This window comes from Vulpes lagopus, chromosome 16, assembly GCF_018345385.1.
Source record: "Vulpes lagopus strain Blue_001 chromosome 16, ASM1834538v1, whole genome shotgun sequence".
In the NCBI taxonomy this organism is placed as follows: domain Eukaryota; kingdom Metazoa; phylum Chordata; class Mammalia; order Carnivora; family Canidae; genus Vulpes; species Vulpes lagopus.
In genome coordinates, this window is record NC_054839.1 from 60,731,714 (window position 1) to 60,755,111 (window position 23,398).

At 50.4% G+C, this 23,398-nt stretch overlaps 1 protein-coding gene across 2 annotated transcripts in view; it reads left to right on the top strand.

Annotated features, from left to right (window-relative positions):
- The first annotated feature begins 290 nt into the window (after nucleotides 1–290).
- The window catches only part of RNASEH2B (ribonuclease H2 subunit B), a 58,667-nt gene continuing 35,559 nt past the window's right edge, over nucleotides 291–23,398 (top strand). The window contains exons 1-2 of one of the 2 annotated variants that reach the window (XM_041731217.1): nucleotides 291–616; nucleotides 3,219–3,303. Coding sequence is in view for 1 of the 2 variants with exons in the window: in XM_041731216.1 (XP_041587150.1) it covers nucleotides 565–616 (52 nt within the window). In the remaining variant the exon portion in view is untranslated. The remainder of the gene's footprint in view (nucleotides 617–3,218; nucleotides 3,304–23,398) is intronic. The other variant, XM_041731216.1, reaches the window with a different exon arrangement.

Consider the following 23,398-nt stretch of genomic DNA (forward strand, 5'->3'; position numbering starts at 1 on the left):
CGGTGCACCCCCGCCCCCCGCGCACCCCTCCCCCCCCCGCGCACCCTCCGCCCCTCCGCCCCCTCCTCCCGCGCACGCCCGCCCCGCCCCCGCGGAGCCTCCCCACCCTTCGCGCCCCTCCCCCTGCATTCTCCGCCCCCGCCCCGCGCACCCTCCGCGCTCCTCCGCCCCCGTACACCCTCCGCCCCGCCCCGGCGCACCGTCCGCCCCTCCCCCGCGCCCGTGCGTCCGTCCCGCCTTCCCCCGGTGCACTCCCCTCCCCCTCCCCCTGCACCTCCCCTCCCCCTCCCCCTCCCCGCCCACCCCTCCCCCTTCCGAGTACCCAGCCCGGCCGCGCGGGGGGAGAGGCCGCGTCTCCGGTGGGGTCGCCCCTGGGCCCGGCGCTAAATTCGAGCCCCGCGGGCGCGGCTGGCGGACTGGGCGGGTCTGGGCGGGGCTGGGCGGGGGCAGCGGGCTCCCGAGGGCGCCTCCCGGGCCTGCGCCGCCCGGAGCACGCGTCCGCCCGCCGTTCCCGCCGCGCCCGGCCTGCGGCTTCGGGGCGCGCCCTGCAGGGGGGCGGGCGGCATGGACCGGGGGGGCCCGGCCGGAGCCCGGAGGCACGTGCTGCTGCTCCCAGGTACGGGGCGGGGGGGATGGGGGCGGGGGACAGTGGGGGATGGGACCGGGGGGCACCGGGGGACGTGCTCCTGCTCCCAGGTACGGGGCGGGGGGCGGGGGGGGCGGGGGGATGGGACCGGGGGGCTTCGGGGGGGGCACGTGCTGCTGCTCCCAGGTACGGGGCGGGGGGGATGGGGGCGGGGGGACAGTGGGGGATGGGACCGGGGGGGGCGGGGGCGGGGGGCGGGGGGATGGGACCGGGGGGCTCGGGGGGCACGTGCTGCTGCTCCCAGGTACGGGGCGGGGGGGATGGGGGCGGGGGGACAGTGGGGGATGGGACCGGGGGGCACCGGGGGACGTGCTCCTGCTCCAGGTACGGGGCGGGGGATGGGGACGGCGGGGGGAGGGGGGACAGGGGGACCACAGGGGGATGGGGGCGGGGCACGTGCTCCTGCTCCAGGTACGGGCCGGGGGGACAGTGGGGGATGGGACCGGGGGGCACCGGGGGACGTGCTCCTGCTCCAGGTACGGCGCCCGGGGATGGGGACGGCGGGGGGAGGGGGGACAGGGGGACCACAGGGGGGATGGGGGCGGGGTCACGTGCTCCTGCTCCAGGTACCGCGCGGGGGGACGGGGACGGGGACGGGGACGGGGACGGGGTGCCGGGGACCTGCGCGCGGCGGGCTCGCACCTGAGCTGCGGTTGCGGATGCGGATGCGGATGCGGATGCGCCCCCTCCGCGCCGCAGCATCGCTCCCACCCGAAGCGCAGAAAGGGACCGAGCGCCTGGGGGCGTGGGGAGGGCGCGGGGGGGGGGGCAGGGAGGGGACTGCAGGGGGCGGCCGGGGCTGCTGCTCTGGGTGCGCTTTCCCGCCCCCCCCCGCCCCCCGCGACCCCTGGTCCCCACGGGGCGAATCCAGTATCCAGAATCCACAGGCCCCAAGGGGCTGGGACACTGCGCTAACCGGCGGGGCCTGGGGCGGCCCGGGGGACCCTGGTGAGGGGTGGTTCGGGGAGCCCGGTGAGGCGGGTGAGCCAGGCCTTGTCCCCCCGGGATGCCCGCGCCCCGGGGTGTGCCGGCCGGGGATGCTGCAGGCTCCGATGATGGCCAGAGCCCGGGGAGAGGAGTGCGGCCTCTGGGGTGCCCCCCCACGCGCTGGCATAAGGCGCGAATTCAGGGAAACTTGGTTTTAGTTTTCACTGTATCTGACTTTAGGGTTAGCCCAGCACAAGCGGAGCTCGGTGACCCAGCAGCCTGGACTCTCCCGATGCAAACTGAACATTATGACATTCCCGTCAACGATGATATTTGCGTGTTTTTTCCTCTCTTTATAAAGAGGTGGGATGTACAGTCAAGTACACGCTTAAGTGTGCAGTTCAGTGAATGCAGCCTAGGACGTGCGAGCTGTCTACACCCCAGCCCTGATCCTGCAGGTGCACCTGTCACTGGGGAGCCTTGGTAACTGCGCTGACCCCTGACCACTGTCCCTGGGGATTTGCTTTCCCTGTTTGGGGGGGACGGGCGCCCCTTCAGTGTGGCCTCTTTGGCTTCCCTGGTATCTGCACGTTCATCCCAGTTGTGTAGAGCCGCGGCTTGGTTTACCGGCTGGTTTGTGTGTGCGTTGCTGTATGTATTTTATTGAATGACTGCCCGTGACCATTTCCTCTACTGCCAGTGGGCGTTTGGGTCGTTTCCAGTTTGTGACTGCTGTGACACTTGTAAGAACATTCTTTGAGGAAGCCCCGTCTGGGTGGAGCGCTCAAGCCGCTGCGGCCTGTGCTCAGGCGGACGGACCTCTGTGGTTCCAGGTACCCCTAGAGCTCTGTGTTCAGCTCCCGCAGCAGCCAACTGGTTCCCCCGAGGGCTCCTGCCGACTTGCGCCCCACCAGCAGAGCGGCCCACATCCTCGCTAGACGTGTGTGTACTAAAACCCGGGAGGCACAATTCCGGGTTTCGGTAGAATCTATCACAGATCGTGCCTTCCGTTATGCTTCGTGTCGTTGCTAGGCTCTAGCAGAGGTCGTGCCCGACGTTAGAAAAATCCTCGCTCTTGTCACATCAATTCAGTGAGATTTTCAGGGTAGGGACTCTAATGATTCGTTCCCCATAGAGGGTATTTCTATTATTCAGATACACGCGACGGCTGAGGATAATTCGAGTTTCTTATTTTGTTCTGTTTCATCGACATTTTCATTCTTCAAATGTGTTTGTATCCTCATCGTATTAAACAACACAAAAAAACTTTAAAATGATTAAATATCGATTGTGTCCCCGAAAATGAATGATAGGTTCAGTGTGTGTACTTCTGGGCGGTGAGAGTTTCAGTGCGGTTCCTGTTCACAGCTGAGATGTCCTGTGACCTTTGAACTCCTTAGGGGAGGCTGAGCCAGCTGTTGGGGAACTGTGCTGCCAGCGAGGGCTGCTCCTGTCCTTCCGGCCGGCCTTGAGTGCCACCTGCAGGCTCTGAGTGCACAGCCGGGGTGGTGGCTTGGGAGTTCCTGCAGTGCAGCAGTGCTGCTCAAGCTTGAGGGCATCGGTCACCTGGGGAACTGCGCCCCAGCCCCACAGCTCTTGATTCGGTGGCTCTGGGATGGGGCCTGAGAACGTGCATTTCAAACAGGTTCCCAGGTGATGCCGCTGCTGCCGGTCTGCGGACACTGCGAGGAAGCACGGCACTGAGACAGCCCTTGCGAGAGGGTTGGGAGGTAGGAATGGGCAGCCCCGGGTTTAGCTCTCCTTGTGTGGGCAGAGTTAATGTCGTCGGGGGCGCACATACGCACAGGCTGTGAGGCCTGTCTTCACAGGTACATGCTGCTGCTGGTGGTGCTGGTGCTGGTGCTGGTGGTGGTGGTGGTGCTGGTGGTGGTGGTGGTGGTGGTGGTGGTGGTGCTGGTGCTGGTGGTGCTGCTGCTGGTGGTGCTGGTGCTGGTGGTGGTGGTGGTGCTGCTGCTGGTGGTGCTGGTGCTGGTGGTGCTGGTGCTGGTGGTGGTGGTGCTGGTGCTGGTGGTGCTGGTGCTGGTGGTGCTGGTGCTGGTGCTGGTGCGTTTCTAGCAGATGAGAAATCAGCCCCAGTAGGTAGTAAATTTGAGAGAAAGAGACTGTGTCCTGGTTGGAGTGAGCACCATAGCTACGGTGGAGTTGGGCCCTTAATGAAGAGAACAAAGGTTATATTAGATTTTTCATAAGTATTTGGTAGAGGCACTTTGTACTCAGTTTTATTTATTTTTTATTCTTTAAAGGTTTTTTATTTATTCACTCATGAGAGACACACAGAGGCGTAGACAGAGGGAGAAGCAGGCTCTGCAGGAGCCTCCAGATCAAAGTAGACCACGTCACATCTTCAGCTGCAGACAAGTTTTGCAACGAAGCTACTCCCCTTTATCTCAAGAAAACGCCCGTCCAGAAGTGTTTTAGGAAGAGTTGCATTGGTTATTTATTTCCCCACGGCAGGAATAATGCTAGCTTGCGTGGGGATAGAGGATGGGTTGCTTTTTGGGAAAACTAAGAATCACAGGTGGCTTGCTTGCCTTAGTCATTCTGAATATATTAATGAGCCTTTTATGAGAGTCAGCATGATAATCACAAAGAATAACATCAGATTTGTCTTTCCAAATAGAATACAACAGTAGATTGGAAAGCATCGTGTAACTGCAGCCTTTAGGGCTACGTTCTAATTAAATGATTGAAAAAGAAGTCAGGGACACCCTGGGTGGCTCAGCAGTTGAGCGTCTGCCTTTGGCTCAGGGTGTGACCCCGGGGTCCTGGGATCGAGTCCTGCGTCGGGCTCCTTGCAGGGAGCCTGCTTCTCCTCCCTCTGCCTCTGTCTCTGTGTCGAATGAATAAATAAAATCTTTTTTTAAAAAAAGTGAAATTTAGAAGGCAAGACTAATTTTTACAGTTAATGGTAGAGAGGATTTATGTTGCTGTTATTTCTGATTAGAGTCCTGTAGCTTTTTAGTAAGCCTACAAGAAACACCTCTTATTTGGGGGGGGGGGGGGGGAACAACAGTTTAAAGTATGTGGTAAAGGAAAATAGCTACAGACCTACATGGCTTTTCAGCGGCCCTGCACAAACAAGCAAACAACCGTAAAACTTTTTCCCTCCTCTTCCTAAAGGTGCAGGGTTAGAAGTGGGTTTTCCGTTCTTGGGCAGCACCGTTTGCCCGGCGCGTGGTTGTGTTCCTAAGAGAGCTCGTGGGCTGACGGCTCGCCCGTGAGGGGGCCTGCTCCCGGGGGGCCCTGCGCATCCGCTGGGGCGCGATTCGGGTGCTGCGGGTGGACAGTCCCCGAGTATTTGTCCCCTACTGAGTAGTCTCCTGCGGGCCGTCAGCAGCCTGGAGGCACGTTCGGTACTTTCCACGCGGATCCTGAGGCTGGTTCTGTCCACAAAATTGTTTTTGGTGGCGACCCCGGTGACCTTGGCGAGACCGCCGCCAGACCTGCTCCCCGGGCCGGCCGCGCACGGTCCCGAGTGTGGACTCGGTCACCTGTCGGTTGGCGTCACCGGCCTAGGAATCGGCCCGAAAGATGTAGGACATTGATGAGACCTTACGAGGCTCACGTATTTATCTTCCCAGGGCAGAAAAACATTTTCATAAAAGGAAAGTCAGAAATGTTTATGATTTTCTTTTTTCCTTGGGAGCCTAGTTGACACACGATGTTACAGTAGTTTGGGGTGTGCGACGTAGTGATTCACCGGCCGGACACCGTGTGTCGTGCTGGCCACGAACGTCGCTCCCGTCCATCCGCTCGGTGCTGTGTTCGCGCGCTGCGGTGCCTCGTATCCTCCTGCCGCCTCCGTCCCATGACTGGGGGGCGGATCTCCCACTCCCCTCACCGGTTTTCCTGTCCCCCGTCCCCCGTCTCCTCCCCTGTGGCCACCATCCCTTTGTTCTCTGTATTTATAGGCCTGATTCTGCTTTCTGTTTACTTGTTTTGTTTTATTTTGTTTTTCCATTCCTAAGTGAAATCATGGTATTTGTCTTTCTCTGTCTAACTTACTTCACTTTGTATAAAACGCTTCTAGGTCCATCCGTGTGGTTGCAAATAGCAAAATCTCATCCTTTTTATGACTAATATTCTATTGTTTATTTTATATTTATATACACACACATATATGTCATCCTCTTTATCCATTCATCTGTTGATGGACACTTGGAGTCCACATCTTGGGTATTTAAGTAACGCTGCAGTAACCATAGGGATGGCCACGGCAGCATTTTTCTAGCTGTGTCTCCCAAGGCAAGGGAGTCAAAAGCACCACAAAATAAAAAGCTTTTTTTTAAAAAAAAAAATTGACTACCCCAAAATTAAAAGCTTCTACACAGTGAAGGAAATGATCGACCAAACAAAAAGGCAACCTACTGAATGGAATATATTTGCAAATAATATATCCAATAAGAGGCTAATTTCCAAACTATATAAGGAACTTATATAACTCAACATCAAAAAACCCAAATAATTTGATTAAAAAATGGGCACAGGACCTGAATAGACGTTTTTCCAAAGACAGTTTCCAGATGGCCAACAGACACGTGAACAGATGCTCAGCATCCCTCATCATCAGGAAAATGCAAATCAAAACCACCACGAGATCCCAGCTCCCACCTATCAGAAGGGCTAGACTCAAGAAGCAGAAATAGTAAGTGTCGGTGAGGACGTGGAGAAGAAGGAACCCTCGGGCACCCTGTTGGTGGGAACGCAAAGTGGCGCGGCCGCTGTGGAAAACAGATGGGGGTTCCTCAAAAAATTAAAAGTAGAGCTATACTGTATGGTCTAGTAATTGTATTTCTGGGTATTTACCGACAGAAAACATAATTTTTTATTTGAATAACGGAAAAGGGGCTGCACAGATCGTCCCCATATAGGGAAATAAACTTTCACCACGATGTTAAGAAACAACTTACCGATATTTCCTGAAGTGTTGCAATAAAACCTAAAACTAGGTTTGTACCATCTGGATGTGTGTGTGTCCACGTCCTTGGACACATTGCAGCCTCTTGATAAACCCCAATTTCCTCATATTTAAGGTGGGGAAAACGGTCCCAGCCTCCTCTCTTAAGCTCTTCCTTGCACCCCAAGCCCTTAGCCCCAGACTTGGGACAGAGTCAGCATCCAGTAAACATTCACTGAAAGCTATTCTTAAATTTTCCTCATCTTTCTGTTTCTGCTCTTATTTCACTATGTACTTAGACTCTCCGTTACTGTAAGGCTCAGGGATATTGGGGATACACACAATCTCTTTCTTTGAATGGCTGTGACCTCGGATCTGCCTGGACCCCACCTACTCTCCTCCACGTCCTCTGCCTGGCAAATGCCTATTTATCCTTTAAACCCAGACCACAGCTCCCCCAAGACATCTTCCATCTAAGCCTCTCCCCTAATAGTGTGCAAGCTGGTGGTATAAACCTAATCGACTTACTTGCACATTTCATCATGGTTATTCTGTTCAATATATATGTGTATTCATATATATGTATATTCGTGTACATATCTTCTTTGTATTTTTAAAATTTTTATTTCGTTATTTCTTATTTAGTTATTTAGTTATTCGTGTACATATCTTCTATATATTTTTAAAATTTTTATTTACTTTGTTACTTATTTTTTAGATATTTATTTCATTATTTAGTTATTTGTTTATTTAGTTATTTATTTAGTTATTTAGTTATTTATTTAGTAGCCTCCACGCCCAGCCTGGAGCCCAACATAGGGCTGGAGCTCCTGCCCCTGAGATCATGACCTGAGCCAAAATCAAGAGTCAGACGCCTAACCTGCTGAGCCACCCAGTTCACTATCGGTTTCCTCTAAAGCTCCGTGGAGCCCGCAGTCCAAGCCGGCGGCGTGTGCTCCCTGCGGCACCACCATCAGCCTCCCGGTGCCGGGCGTCTTGGCTCCAGCTCCGGAGCCCGCCCTTGCCGAGTGTCTCTGAAAGCAGAGCACGCCCCTTAGGATTTCCAGCCTTTTTGTTCAGAGGTCCTTTATATGTGCTTTTTAGATATCTTTAAAGGGTGACCTTCCATTCCAGGCATGACTGTTGCTAAAGTGGACCTGGCTGCCTGCCGAAAGGGTCAGCTCTGCGCATTCTGATGCCTGTTGTGTTCCCTGCTGCTGACTCGACTCGGATCCAAACTGGCCCAGGTCTCTAGCCAGAGCTGATGATATCCTGCGAGACCCTAAGCCATTTGGTTGCTCACTTTTGACCAGTTAAATCTTCATGTCGACATTTTCCTCCCAGTATTTTTTTTAGTAACTTTTTAGAAGTTAAATAGTAATACATCCCCAATATAGAAACTTTAGTAATGCAGAAAAATATGGAGAAGAAAATAATTTGCTGCTGAGAAACAACAATTTTGGAAATACCTCTTTCTACTCTGTATATATCCTAGTATAAACTCAGTGTTCTTACATTTTTTTCTCATTTTTCTACTTTGATCTGTATTTTACTGTTTACTCTCCCTACTTAGGAGTTTATTTCTACGGTAACAAATACACCAAACAAGTACTGCTCTACAGCCTAGACTGCATATTTTGGATGGATTATCTTTAAGAGCAGGTACAGACTGAAAATGCAGATGGGGGCCACAGAGGCGAGCGTAAATCCACAGAGCCACAGTGGACACAGGGGCAAGCTGGGATTCTTCGTAAGGCATTTGAGGTCGAATCTCTCAGGACAGCCATGGGCTCCTGCAAACGTCCCTCGGTGTGCTTGCCACCACAGGATGACAGTGTGGGTGCGCCGTGAGTCGGCCTGCCTTGGTATGCACGTCACTGTTTCACGTGGAGTCCGTCCATCCTAATTGTGTCACAAAGCTGGCCCGCGCTTCTCTAGGAGTTCCCCAGCCGGGTCACACGGTCCTAGGAAGGGCCAGTGCGAGTTGGGGGCAGGGACAGGGTGAAGAGTCTAAGAACATCGGAGCTAGGGTGTCCTGGCACCGAGAGGTCCAGGGACCTGCCTCCCTAAGAGGTAACTTCCTCTTCTCAAACCAGCACCCTCCACCTGGTGGAAAACAGGCGGCACACCGCAGCCACGCCTCGGATCTCAGAGCCTGCTGGGAGAAGCTGCCTCTTTTCTCTTTATTTCTTGTTCCAAGCCAACCTTCCGGCCGGCCACACTGTGATCACCTGCACCCCCAGCCTCATCCCCTGTTAGCTGTAGCCTTGAGGGGCGAGCCCCAGGTGGGAGACGGGGAGGCCTGAGGGGCACCTGAGGGTAGGGAGCACTGTTCAGAGGACGGCGAGGCGAGGCAGCACAAGAGCTAGCCCCTGCCCCACTCACCAGTGGGCCTGAGCTTGGGCCACACGGCACCAGGCCCGTCTCAGCCGAGCACGCGCACTTTCTCAGTTACCGGTGGCCTCTGACCAGGTGACATATAGGTGGGACACAGGTTTATCGTATGAAGAAGTATATTTGGGCGGTAACTTCTATCTTCCTTCATTTACCCAAGGTTTATGTAAGTTTTAGGAAGCCCACCCTCTAGAGCCTGTACCTTCCAGCTCTTGGACCGTTGCACTACACGCCGGTGTGTGTTGCTGTAGTTGACTCTCCGCGGCCTTGGGAAGTGGTCAAGGCAGGCTTGACCATCACCGCTCTGCAAGGCTCAGAGAAGTCAGCTCATCTGTCCGGCACTCAACAGGAATCAAATGGCAGAGACGACGGGCTCTCCCCGTCCTCTAGGACCCTGCTTTGTGCCAGAGGCCACCCTGCTACGGAGTGGGGGTCTCTTACCAGGGTGGGAGAGGTGGAAGGATCAGAAGGGGCCTGGGCTCCCTCTGTTGTCAGCTTGAGGACTGGGAACCAGGCACGCCGCCTGTCCTGCAGCCGGCCCTGGTCATTATTAGACATCTCAGTCATCCGTCCTTTCCACCTCTCAGAGTTTTCCTGCTTCCCAGAGATTCAGGAGCTGAGCTCCGTCTTGATAGGTTGCCCAACTTTGTGGCTCCGAATTGGCTGCACCCCTGAAATTTTTCATCCGTTTCTTCTTCAGCACACAGGCCAGTCCTAGAAACTTGGCTGTTGGCAGGGACAGCCCTCAGAAAATGGAGATTTTATCTTCTGTGGTCCGTGGCGGAGGCCAGTTCTTATTTTTTATTCTTTCTTCAAAGCTTCGAAAGATATTCTTAGAGGAACTCATGACTTGAAAATTATTTCTCTGGCGCATGCCTCTCTAGCTTTCTTGGTTTGCCTCCTGTCGTGTTTAAGGAAACTGAGAGCTTCAAAGCTGGGAAAATGACCCAGGTCCCTTTGATGGCAGTGGTGACATCTTGGGGAGGGAAGACGTTAGTTCTTGCTGAAATTAGCATTCCTGGAAGTGGCAAGTAACTTGAAAATCCTGCTGATTCGTCTCGCGTGCGCTGTTCTTGTGTCCTACCCAAGTGTTTCCAAGGAGCCGTCCCCGGCGATCAGACAGACCGGAACCAGGAGACTTGAGTAGGTCTTCGTGGCGACGACTACGGAGAATGGACTGGAACTTATTTAAGTCACTCTATTGCACGAGCATGAGAATGATACTCTCATCTTTTTTCTTTTTCCCTATTACATCTTCTTAAGAAAACTGAATAGCTTTGATATGGTGAATGTGAATGGTGCTTTGATGTCTGTTCTTTCCTTTCCGAGTGACGGTGGGTGTGTGTCCCTCAGAGCTTGCCTGCTGTGTGCCAAGGATCCGACAGGTCCACGGACAAACGTCCATTGCTTCCAAGTCATAAGACACTTGGCAAAAGGTGGCTCTCTCTGCTGCCTCGAGTCTTTGAACTTTGAATGATATGAAGACACTGGTCTTAACCAAGGGAGGGATGGGAAAGAGCTGCCAGGCTTGGACCGCGGGTGATAAATAACTGTATCAACTGTGCAAGCCGCACTGCATAGTCTGAAGATGAGAATTAGTGTCCCGCTTGGCTTCTGCAAGACGTCCCGAGTATCTTCTCGATGGCACGGGGGCGTGAAGGCTGCGTTGACCCCTGCTGTGTACGCACCTTGCCCGGGAAGCCTGGGCTGCTCGCAGCTCTGCGGAGGCCGCTGCGCTTCCTTTTCCCACCTTTGGTCAAACTTGACTTTATCGGTTTATCACGCGATGTTTCTTGTGTCCCACGGCAGACTTCTCTCGTCTTTTATTTCTGTATTTTTTAATCCAGTGCTTTTCTCTTTCTCGCTCCCCCGGCCGCCCCCAGCCCCTGCTTTTCCGTCTGCGGCACCCCCGGCCGTGTGGGGCCCAGGCCGCACTGGGGTCTGCTGGGGGCAGCTGCTCGGGGACTCTCTGGCCCTCGCGGCTGGGCAGGACACAGCAGGAGGGGACCGGAGTTCGAGACGCCAGTGTCGTAAGAGGACAGTCGTCCCAGGGTGACCTGCTTCAGAGCCGCGGCTCATGTTTTCTGAGTGGAGACGGATGGGATTTGAGATTAAGAGTTTCTCTGAAGTGTCACAGTTTCAGCGGTTGGTTGCCTGAGTTCGTGCTTGGTTCTGCGTGCGGCTAAATAGCTCTGTGACCTCGAGCAGTTTCCTTAACTTTGGGGAAGTTTCCGACCCACGAAAATGGGAATCCGAGGAGTAAATGCCCAGCACCCCTGAGCTGTTATTTGCTGTTTTATATTCATTGGGCATAGCTGTCTCTTAATCGCTGGTATGTTTTCTTTAAAGTTCAAGTGTCAGGAAAGTAGCAACCAGATTCTCCTTCCTGTTGAGATAGTTAGATCAGGATGGCAAACAGGTGGAAGATTTGCTGCTAGAATTAATGGTGAATTAATGGTGACCAGTGGGACATAAAATTGGATCTTTATAGAAAACACAAAGACCTTGAGAAAACTGCCATGGAATTGGTTAGAGGAAGCTAGAGGGGCAGGACTGGAGACATTTGGAAAGTTTAAGACATTATTGAGTTCAAAGTGGGCTGAAAAGACTGAGTACCTGCTTTTGTCTGAATTTTTTAATTTTGGTGAAAATAGCCTTTTGGCCAGCAGGACTTACGTCATCTCTTATGGAAGAAAAAAACAGTCCAAAAAAGAGAAAAAAAGAAGGAAAGTGTAAAGCTTGCTGTTTAAAAAATGTAATTTGAAGTCTTATTTTACTCAGCATAGTTTTAGAAGAAGTCAATTTTCTAGATAAATGAAGTTCAGCTTGTTAAGTATCAAAACTTGTTTTAGGGATCCCTGGGTGGCGCAGCGGTTTGGCGCTTGCCTTTGGCCCAGGGCGCGATCCTGGAGACCCGGGATCGAATCCCACGTCGGGCTCCCGGTGCATGGAGCCTGCTTAAAAAAAAACAAAAACAAAAACAAAAACAAAACAAAACAAAAAACTTGTTTTACCCCTTTCTTTTTTTTTTTTTTAAAGATTTTATTTATTCATGAGAGACACAGAGAGAGAGAGAGGCAGAGACACAGGCAGAGGGAGAAGCAGGCTCCATGCAGGGAGCAGGATGCGGGACTCGATCCCAGGTCTTCAAGGTCACACCCTGGGCCAAAGGCAGTGCTAAACCGCTGAGCCACCCAGGCTGCCCTGTTTTACCATTTCTTACTGAGCTTTTTCTAAAATCGACCAACACATCCATTAACATTTATTGAGTGTATCACATATGCCAAAAACTGGGTACTTTACTATATAGGTCTTAATTTTTTTTTTTTAGATAAAATGCATTGTGTTTTGGATTCTTAAAAAAGGATATCTTGGTCCTAATTTAATCTCTTCTTGGAAAGCTAATTGTTAGGCCCTTAAGTAATTCTGTGCTTAGAATTTTTGACTTTTATATTTTGATCTTATTACCCTACGTATTCTTAATGTTTCCATGTCATTGAGAGAAAGGAAACTGATTTTTAATTGAGTGCTTATTACATGTTCTAGTTACTTTCCCATATATGTAAGCTTAAGAAAAACCTATAAAATAATAATTATTATTATTATGCCCATTTTATAAATGAAACGACTGAGGCACACGGAGTCTGAGCATCATGCCCAAGTACATACTGCTGAGTAAGAAGAGGAGCTGGGAGTGGATTATGGACCTTTCGGTCTCCAGATCTTATGCTCTTTCTATGCTGACATTACTAAAGAAATAGGCCTGAGTTAAAAGTGGGTTAATGGAGGAGACCTCTTCTCCACACTCTCACTCTCTTATTTTTCTGATTCTTTCCCATTATTCTAAAAGCAGATTTTTTTTTCTTCCTTAATTAATTTAGCTATCCTTCAGCTACGCTAGATGCAGGTAAAATTTAGAAAAAAGATAGAGCTTCCAAGCCTGTGGGTGAGGAACTAGGCCATGGGATGACCCAGGATTTTCCAGATTTAAAGGAGAATTTAAAAAGAACCCCTTTAGCTTTCATAAAGCCTTTAATTTATAGTCACAAGTAATTTTGTGTGTCTACAGCCAGGTATAGACTAAAGAATTTATCAAAAGTCTTATAGCAATATGAGTTCTTTACTCATGCTAAGCCTTCAAAATCCGGTGAGGGTAAATCCACCCTTCCATAAAAGCAATGAAAACATTGGCAAAGATGGCCAAAATCAACTTTTTCAAAACTCTTGAAATTAGCCAAGTCTTCCAACAATCTGAGAAGTGTTTATTCAAGAAAAACTGCTGAATCTCATTAAGCAGGGTTTGTGGCATTGTAACTTGAACCGCTCACATATCCCTCTCCTCAGGTCTATCTACAGTAACCTTGAAAACCAGCAGTCTTGCAAACATGGTACTTGTAAAAAAAAAAAAAAAAAAAAAAAAAAAAAACCAGGAGCATTGCAACCACTGGATGGGACGGGCCTTGCTTGGAGCTTCTCAAAAAGTTTCATTCCCAGAGTATTGTCCCTGTTTGACCTGTCTTGCAGGTCCCTGGAAAAGCTTGATTGGAGCTCAGAACTTGCTCTGCAGAAAATGCCCTGGCCCCAGGGCCTTTGTCAAAAATAATCACTGGCAATTGTTTAACATATCAGTTGCTGAGGGGGCTTTAGCAGTTGGGCAAATAAGAACATGGCCAAAAACTTAAAAGGGATAAGGTATCCTTAAGGGACTTTGAAAAGCTCTGACATATTCCTAGGAAATTAAAAGGCTGAGCATTTACTCAGGACTGTGTGCATGCCCAGGAAAGACCTAGAAGGCCCCAACCTCCCACCTCTGACTGATTTTGAGGTCCTAGGCAAGCAGTTAATAAAAGCTAAGGCAGAAAAAAACAAAAACAACAAAAAAAAGCTAAGGCAGAAGTTCAGATTGCTTGAGTGTTGTAGGCATGTCCCCAAACACATGCAGAACTCCTCAGCGAAGGTTGGGAGAAGGCTCGTTTGTTCAAAACATTTACGGAAATCTCAGACTAATCGTTCACTGATCACTAAACTAACTGAGACATCAGTGGTTGCAGGGAATACAGACTTTATAGGATTAGTCCCGGAAGGTCACTAAGCAAACAGCAACTGAAATGATGACAAAAAGCAGCAACAACAATAAATCTTGGGAAGTTGGGGAGGGGAGTCTGATTTCCGGAATTGTCACATTAACTATTTTATTATCTAAAATGTCTAATTAAGAAAAGGGGGTGGGGTGGGACACCTAAAGAGAAAGGAAGGTAGGTTTATATACAAGAGAAAAAAAGTCAATAAAAACTGTCCCTGAGGAGGACCAATTGTTGGACTTACTCTGCCAAGTGTTTAATCAGCTATTATAAATATATTCAAAGAACTAAGGCAAACTTTGTCTAAAAAATTAAAGGGAAGTGTGACAATGAAGTATCACAAAGTAGAGTGTATCAGTAAAGAGAAATTATAAAGGAATGTATAAATTCTGGAGTTGAAAGGCACAATAACTGAAATAAAAAATTCACTAGCAGGCTCAGTAGCAGATTTGAGCTGGGAGAGAAGAGAAATAGCAAACTTGAAGATAGGTCAATTAGGATGAGCTGGCCTGAGGAACAGAAAGAAAACTGAGCAGAGTCTCCTAGACATGTAGTGCACCACCAACATACCAACATACGTATAGTGGGAGGCCCAGAAGAGGCAGAAGCAAAGAGAATATTTGAAGAATGCCCAGACACCTCCCAAATTTGATGGAAAACATTACATATTCAAGAATTTCAGTAAACTCCAAGTAGAATAAACTGAAAGAGCTCCACACCTACACACCTCATAGTCAGTCTGTCAAATGGCAAAGTTAAAGAGAGAATGTTGAAAGCAGGAAGAGAAAATGACTTATCAAGTATAGGGATCCTCGATAAGGCAAACTGCTGACTTCTCATTAGAAATCATAGAGGCCAGAAATTAGTTGGATGATACATTCAAGATACTGAAAGGAAAAGCTACTGAACCAAGATTTCTGTATTTGGCAAAACTGTCCTTCCAAACTGAGGGAGAAACTAAGGCATTCTCAGATACAGAAGAACTGAGGGGATTCATCACTAGCAGACGTGACCCTCAAACATCATGAAGGGAGTCCTTGAAATTGAAAGGAAAAGAAACTAGATGGTAACTTGAATCCACGCAAAGAATACAGAGCACTGGTAAAGATAAACACATAGCTTACTATAAAAGGCGGTACAAATGTGTGTGTGTTTGTAGCTCCTTTCTTTCTAATTTAAAACACAACTTTAGGGGCCTCTGTGTGGAACATTCAGTTGAGCGCCCAACTTTTAGTTGAAGCTCAGTTTGTGATCTCATGGCTGTGAGACTGAACCCCGTCTTGGCTCTGTGCTCAGTGTGGAGTCTGCTTGAGATTCTCTCTCCCTCTCTGCCCTTCCCACTCATGCGCTCTCCCTGCCTCCAAATAAAAAAAATAATAATAAATCTTTAAAAAATACAACTTCATAAGGCAAAGAAAACCACAAACAGTTGATGGGCTTATATAAAGATGTAATTTGTGTGTGTGTGTGTGTGTGTGTGTGTATGGCACATGGTCTATTAGGGAGATGTGATGATTATTAAATGTTTACACCTAATAACAGAGCCCCAAAATACATGAGCCAAAACCTGACAGAATTGAAGGTAGATGTAACACAATTGAATAATAATAGTGGGAGATTTAAATAACCCATTTCCGATATGGCTAAACCATGTAAGGGGAAAATCATCAAGGAAACAGAAGACTGGACCAGTACTATAAAATGACTAGACTTAAGAGACAAACATCTGTAGAACACTCCACTCGACAATTGTGTACTACACATTCACCTTAAGTGAACATTAAACATTCTCTAGAAGAGACCAACCATATCACAGCCCGTAAAACAAACCTCATTACCTTTAAAAAGATTGAAATTACTCAATCAAAATATGCTCTCCAAAACCACTGACATGAAAATAGAAAGCAGTAACAGAAGGAAATATGGGGAATTCACAAATATGTGGATATAAATGACTTAACAGATGGATCAAATGAATGAAATGAATGAAAATGTTACACAATATATCAAAAACATAAGCAGTGCAGGTAAATCAGTGTTCAGAGCGAAATATGTAGTTGTATATGCCTAAAAAGGAGAAAGGTTCTCAAATAGCCTAAACTTCCAGTTCAAGAAACTAGAACAAGGAGAACAAACCAAACCCAAAGCAAATGGAAGGGGAGGGAATGAAGGTTAGAACAGAAATGAACAAAGTAGAGAAGAGAAAAACAGCAGAAGGAAAAAATCAATGAAACCAATATTGGTCCTTTTGAAAAGATCAATAACATTACTGAATCTTTAGCTAGAATGACTAAGAATAAAAGAAGATTCAAATTGCTAAAATCAGAAATGAAAGAGGGGACATCACTACTGATCTTACAGAAATGAAGAAGGATCGTGGGGAACCCTATCAACCACTGTAGGCCAAGGAAATAGTTAAGTTTGATGAGGTGGACAAAGCCCTAGAACGGCATAAATTACCAAAACCAACTCTATTTCTTCAAACAGACCATCTGAATGGACCTAGGGCAAGTAAAGAAATTAGTAAATTAGAAGCTTCCCACAGGAAAAAAAAAAAGCCCAATCCTACATAGCTTCATGGTAAATTCCACTAAACATTGAACATATTAATGTTAATCCTTTTTAAACTTTTCTCAAAAAATGGAAAAAACATTTCCCAGCTCGTTCTCTGAGGCCAGTGTTACTTTCATACCAACACCAAAGGCGTAAGAAAAGCACAGATCAATGTCCCTCATAAACATAGATGCAAAAGTTCTCAACAAGTAGCAAACCAAATCCAGAAGTATGTATAAAGCATCGTACACCATGACCAAGTGGGATTTATCCTAGGAATGCGGCATTGTTTGAACATACCAAAATCAATCAATGTACCATTTTAATAAAATAAAAGCCCCAAACCACATAACCATCTCAGCCACAGAAACAGCATTTGAGAAAATATGGCGCTATTTCATGGTTAAAAAAACGGTCCAAAAGTTAGGAATAGGGAACTTCCTCAATCTAATAGAGGGCATCTATAAAAAACCCACAGGTAACGTCATGCTGACATATTTCATAGGAAATTTTCTTTACATGTTGAAATGAAAATACTTTAGATATATTGGGTGAAATAAAATATGTTACCCGCAGTTATTTTACCCATTTTTAATATGTCTCCTAGCAAATTTTAAATTGTAGAAGTGGCTCACATTTGTGGAATGCATTTTTTGTTCTGGACCCAGGGCCTCCAAGGTCTGGTGGATATGAACCCTAGTCCCTGTCCTGTGGGACTGGATGAGGGGAGGAGGAGAGGGGAGAATGGAGCCTGGGAATCGATGAAGTAGGCTGGTGTAGTTGGGGTGGGGTGGGGATCGCGGGGTGTAATGGATGCAGTCTTGCTCTGAGAGCAGGGGTTTTGTTTTATTCACTGCTGTATTCTTAGTGCCTCGGAATTTGACTGAGCTGGGAATAGAAAACTGGTAATAAAGTTTGGTGATAAAAAGACTCCATAAGAGAGTGGTGTTTGTTACTAAATGGTTATTTATGCAGCACCTGATACGTGGTGCTGTGGGTACCTGGACTCTAGCAGACGAGAATGTGGTTTAGGGAGGGACCCCTGTGGCATCTGCTCACCATGAAGTGGTGACCATGGTCTGACCATGAAGTGGTCAAGGTGCTACAGAGGAATAAGGGGAAGTAGAGACTGGTCGTTGGAGTTTGACAGAGTTGGTTGTCGCCAGGCTTTTTGATCTTGCGAGGCAAAATCTGCCTGGTAATTTTTTTTTTTTAACACGGCTGTTTTTTTTTTTAATAATTTATTTTTTATTGGTGTTCAATTTGCCAACATACAGAATAACACCCAGTGCTCATCCCGTCAAGCGCCCCCCTCAGTGCCTGTCACCCAGTCACCCCCACCCCCCGCCCTCCTCCCCTTCCACCACCCCTAGTTCGTTTCCCAGAGTTAGGAGTCTTCATGTTCTGTCTCCCTTTCTGATATTTCCTACCCATTTCTTCTCCCTTCCCCTCTATTCCCTTTCACTATTATTTATATTCCCCAAATGAATGAGACCATATAATGTTTTTTTCATATTTAGGAAAGAACATACGTGAAGCCTGCGCTGTATGTAAAATCACCCTACTTACAACTATTGGCACCTAAAATCAATTTTTTTCAAATGTGCACATCAAACAAAACCCCGCTGTGGCTCGGATGTGGCCCAGGAGCCTGCTGAAGATGTCTCTGGTGCAGTGAATGCATAACTCCTTTGACTTCTTAGGCATCAAAGCAAAGACATCGGGCAGCGCTAGGCGCAGGAAGGCCTTGTGGACCTGCGTACCTCGTGGTGTCCTCATCTGAAGGCCTCCGATTCCGTGCATGTCCTCTCCCTAGCAGCGGTTGCGCCTGGAGCCTACATCTGCATGATTGGGGGACGCGGTGTCCGTCTCTTCCGTGGAGCGTCCATCAGCTCCTCGTGGGAGCAGGCTGGGTCTCCTTTGCTCCTCAGTAGCTAATAGATGAATGAGTGAAGTAGGCAGGAGACGTGGATTTTAAATCCATTCTGTGGGGGCGCCTGGGGGGCTCAGTTCAGCATTTGCCTTTGCCTCGGGTCATGATCCCGGGGTCCTGGGGTCCAGCCCCGCATCGGGCTCCCTGCTCAGTGGGTGGGGCTCTGCTCCTCCTCACCCCCCCCCCGCTCCTTCCTGTGCTTTCTCTCTCTTGTCTCAAATAAATAAATGGAATATTTTAAAAAATAAAAAGATCGATCGAATCCATCCTATCATTAAAGAGGTAGGACAACTCTGTCATTAAGGAGGGTAGCCCCAGCGGGATGCTGTGTCGGAGGACTCAGTCCGACGGCGGCGTATTTAGTCGGCGCCGGAGAGAAGCTGCTCCCCCCCCGGACGCGGACTTCTTCAGCGCCGACGCGTCCCGCAGTGCATCCCACAGAGCCTTGGCCTTTGCCGCCAAACGCATCAACGTCCGTGTTTGCTCGCACTTAGGAATTAGTTCCAGCGTTGCTAGTCGCCGTCGGGGCTGTAGCTGAGCCTCTGGCCTCGCGCCCTCCCTGAGGAACACGGAACACCGCGTCCCTCGTGCTGTTAGGCGTCGGAAGTGAGATTCTCTGGACCTTTGGTGTCTGTAAATCTTCATTCTTTTGAGCGCTGGAGGAGTGGGAAAGTGGAAGGAGACCTGGCAAGAGTCACCAGAAGCAGAACCCTCCATCGAGAAAAAAAAAAGAAAAGAAATTTAAAAAATCCGTAACGGTTCACCAAACTGAAGTCGGGCGACGGGCGGGCGGCTGGAGGGGAGACGGGAGCCGGCCGGGCCGGGCCGGGGCCACCCGGCGGCCTTCGGGAAAGTTCTTGGCGGCGCTGGGCGTCCCTCGGGCTTGTTCGCCGCCCGAAGGAAGGTCTGAAGAGATTCCTACGATCAGACCTGCGTGGCTCCGTGCAGACCATCCTCAGAGCCGCAAGGCGACAGCGCGGGCGGGCAGGGTAGGGCGCGGCCCGGGCGAAAGCGTCGGCGACTAGTTCCTCTCGATCCTCTTATCCTTACGAAATGACACGACCTTGACATTTTCTTTTTTTTTCCTTATTTTTTTTTTAAATTCCGGTATAACTAACCCAGATGTGTTGTGTCAGGTGTGCAACACGGTGGTTCCACAGCGCACACGTTACACGTGGACTCCTGACCCCTCACCTGCCCTCTGCGGTTCAGAGTCGGCTTTTGTTTGGTTGGTTTGCTTCTTTTTTCTTTACTAATTTGTTTCTTAAATTCCAAATATGAGGGCACCTGAATGGCTCCGCGGTGGAGCGTCTGCCTTGGGCCCAGGCCGTGACCCCGGGGTCTGGGATCGAGTCCTACCTCGGGCTCCCCGCAGGGAGCCTGCTGCTCCCTCGGCCTGGTCTCTGCCTCTCTCTGTGTCTCTCAGGAGTAAATAAATTTTTTTAAAATCCTAATATAAGTGAAATCATATGGAAAACAGTATGGAGGTTCCTCAAAAAAACCCTAGAGCCCCTAGGGTCACCGTGAGACCCAGTAATTCCACTACGAAGCCCTCACCGGACAAGGCCAGGCGCCGTGTGGGCCGAGGTGCGGCCGGGCCGGGGGGCGCCGGTGGGGGTGCAGCCTGGGCGAGAGCCCGTTTGCGGCCACCTGACGGGGCTGGCCGCTGGGGTCGTCTGTGTGTCTGTTGTTAAGGGCCAGCTGGGCTCGCTCCCCCGGTGGCCGCAGGATGGGGGGCACCCACCTGCCATCCCCCCTCGGCCTGCCTGCGTCTCTCGGGTGGCCCTACAGGCAGCTGCGGCGCTCCCCTTCCTCAGTGAATCCGAAAATTGCTGCCTTCGGATTGGGGGGCACAGATTTTGACGTCGCGTGTGATTGTTGATGGGGTTGGGTCCTGCCGTCTGGCTGCCGTCTGTCCCGTGTGTCCCCCAGAACGTCCGTCTCCTACTCCCTTTCTGCCTTTTTGGGTGAATTGAGTCTTTATGGTTCTGTTTCACCTCCCCTGTTACCTTAGCAGTGACGGCGCCTCTTGTTACTTCTGGTGACCCCCCGGGGTTCCACGTCCCGCCCCCGGGGGCAGGGGAATCTCCCCGAGGCCTGATCGAGGCCTGGTCCGCGGCCGCGGCCTCCCGCCCTGCCCTGGCCCGCGCGCCTCCCCGCCTCGCGTTTCACGGACGTCCGCCTGGCAAGCCCCGCACTCCTCGTGTTGTCCGTGATTTTTTTTTTTTTTAAGACGTTATTTGTTTATTCCTGAGACCGTCAGAGAGAGAGGCAGAGACCCAGGCCGAGGGAGAAGCAGGGGGACCCGATCCCGCGACCCGGGGCCACGGCCTGGGCCGAGGGCAGGATCACCCCGCGCGAGTCCCGTGACTCTGGGGCCCCGCGGCCTCCTTCCCACGCCCTCCGCGCCGCCTGTGGGTTCGTGCCGGGCTTCCTTCACGGTCCCGGAGGGCGGCCTGTCCCTGTCCGTGGCCCCTGCCCTCAGCCCTGGCGTGCCCCGACAGTCTGCTGTCGCCCTCGTCTCCCGAGGCCGTTGCTCTGGCCTCTTCCCGTGTGGGCCAGGACGTCCGAGGCGCCGGCGCGGCCTCCGGCTGCTCAGTCTCCAGGACCAGTTGCCGCCGCCCAGCGCGTCTCCTTTAACCCGCTCCCACCGTCTGCGCCTCTGTCACTGGCTCTGAGCCTTCGATCGCGTATAGTTTACGCGTCTTTCCTGTGCTTTGGGTTTCCGTGAGCTTCTCGACCTGCGGGCGTCCGGTTCCATCAGAGCTGAACATACGCGGCCGTAATTCCTTCAGACGTCTTGCCCTTGCCCGCGTCCCCGCCGGCGCCCGTGGGGGAGCAGGACGTGAGGCCCCCCCAGCTCCCCGACGGCCACGGACTCGCCACCCTTTGTCCTCCGTGTTCCTTCCACGCAGCTCCTGCTGCCACGTCTTCATGTTGACCTTCCCTCCCGCATCAGCCCCGTCTAGTGAGGTTTTCATTTCAACTTGGGTCTTTTAAAAAAACCTTCTGTGTCTCGCCTTAATCCTCAGGGCATGAGGACGGCCCTTGCCCGATCCTTCTAACATCCGTGTCTAAGCTCAGGGCCCCGCCCTCGGTCATTGGCTCCTTTATTCTCCTCCTCGTGGGCCATTTTCTGTGGCTTTGAGCGCCCAGGAATATGCGACTCGGTGCCAGACAGCGTGAATTTTACCTTTCGGGTTGACGAATACGTCCGTGCGCCTGTACGTGATCTGGAGCTTCCCTCTGGGCGCGGGGAAGGGGCTCGGAAACGCTTTGGTGCTTTTCGGTCTTGCATTTTAAAGCCCTTCGTTGGTGCCACAGCAGAACTTAGCTCGGGCCCTTGGTTTCCTGCTGCCGAGGCGCGACCCTCTGGGTGCGTGAAGGTGTGGGGGCGCCCACCCGCCCGGCGCTGAGAGCCCTGCGCCACCAGGGACCCCTGGCCCGGCGACCGCGGGGCGGCCTCTGTCCTCGCAGGTGCGTCGGGGTCTGCGCCCCAGGACTGCAGCTCTCCCTTGTGCACGTCTCTGGGGTTTTGTTTCTTTGTAGCTCCCTCCTTGCCCGCACGCTGCCCTCTGAACCATGGCCCTGACGCCTCTAGAACCTTCAGCGCCCCGTCATCTACCCAAGGAGGCCGCCCGGCATCATCTGGGGCCTTCACTTCTGCACTCCGGGCTGCAGACGCCCCCAGGCAGTAGGCGGGGGCATTCGGGGGGGGCCCCTCGATCGTTGCCCATCTCTCGGGGATCACCACTCAGTGTCTGGAACTTAACAGTTTTGTATATTTTGTTGGTGGTGGTGGTTTCAGGTGGGAGGATAGATACAGTCCCGTTACTCCATTTAGTTCCAAGTGGAAATCTCAAAATCAGGTTTTTTTCCTTTATATAGTTAATGTTACTCTTATTTTAAGAAGAAAGCTGTATTTTAACCATTTATGAAGAAACCGATTTCTAATCACACTTGCTACGTTTAAGCGTGTGAAGATCTGAAGTAGGGGAAGGGAGTGGGGCCAGAGAAAATAAAAACCATAAAGAGCCGCTCCTTACCCCAAAGCTCTCCGATTTGTGTTTTTGGGTGGTTGTTGCTCTGCTCGATGATCGGAGCCCCTTTGTTCCATCTGGAGAGAGAGTCTCTAGGAGTCTGGGTGCATTCAAAATGCGTGGAGGAGGTTATGAATAAAATGGCCATCGTGGTTTGATCTACACGATTAAAACTTTGACAGTAAAATATTGTAGAGGACACATAATGAGAGAGCTTATTTCGATGGATATTGAAATGTATCTTAAAGCTGTAATAATCAAAATTTTGAAATAGTAATGCTAATAAAGACACGGACTAGTGGACCGACATAGAGTTCCCATACGCAGACTTAAAAGTGTAGTTTAAACACGTAGCCTAGGGATCCCTGGGTGGCGCAGCGGTTTAGCGCCTGCCTTTGGCCCAGGGCGTGATCCTGGAGACCCGGGATCGAATCCCACGTCGGGCTCCCGGTGCATGGAGCCTGCTTCTCCCTCTGCCTGTGTCTCTGCCTCTCTCTCTCTCTCTCTCTCTCTCTCTCTCTCTGTGACTATCATAAATAAATAATTTAAATTAAATAATAATAATAAAATAAAATAAAATAAAATAAATTTAAAATAAATAAATAAACACGTAGCCTAAAGGATCTGTTCCAGTCATGGGTTTTTAGAAGACCACATTGGTACAACCGGGCAGTTCACTGGAAAAAAGAAAAAAAAAAGAGTTCGATCTCCTCTCCATGTCTTCTACCCAGGCGTATTCCAGATAGATTAAAGACACATTATTTGGAGAAAATAGAGGTGATGCATATAGGCTTGAGAAGGCCTACGTAGGACACAGAGGGTACAACCATATGGGAGCTCGAGACTTTACAAAGAAAAACCACGTAAACAGAAGGGAAAAGAAAAACAGAGTAAATAAGGTGAGCG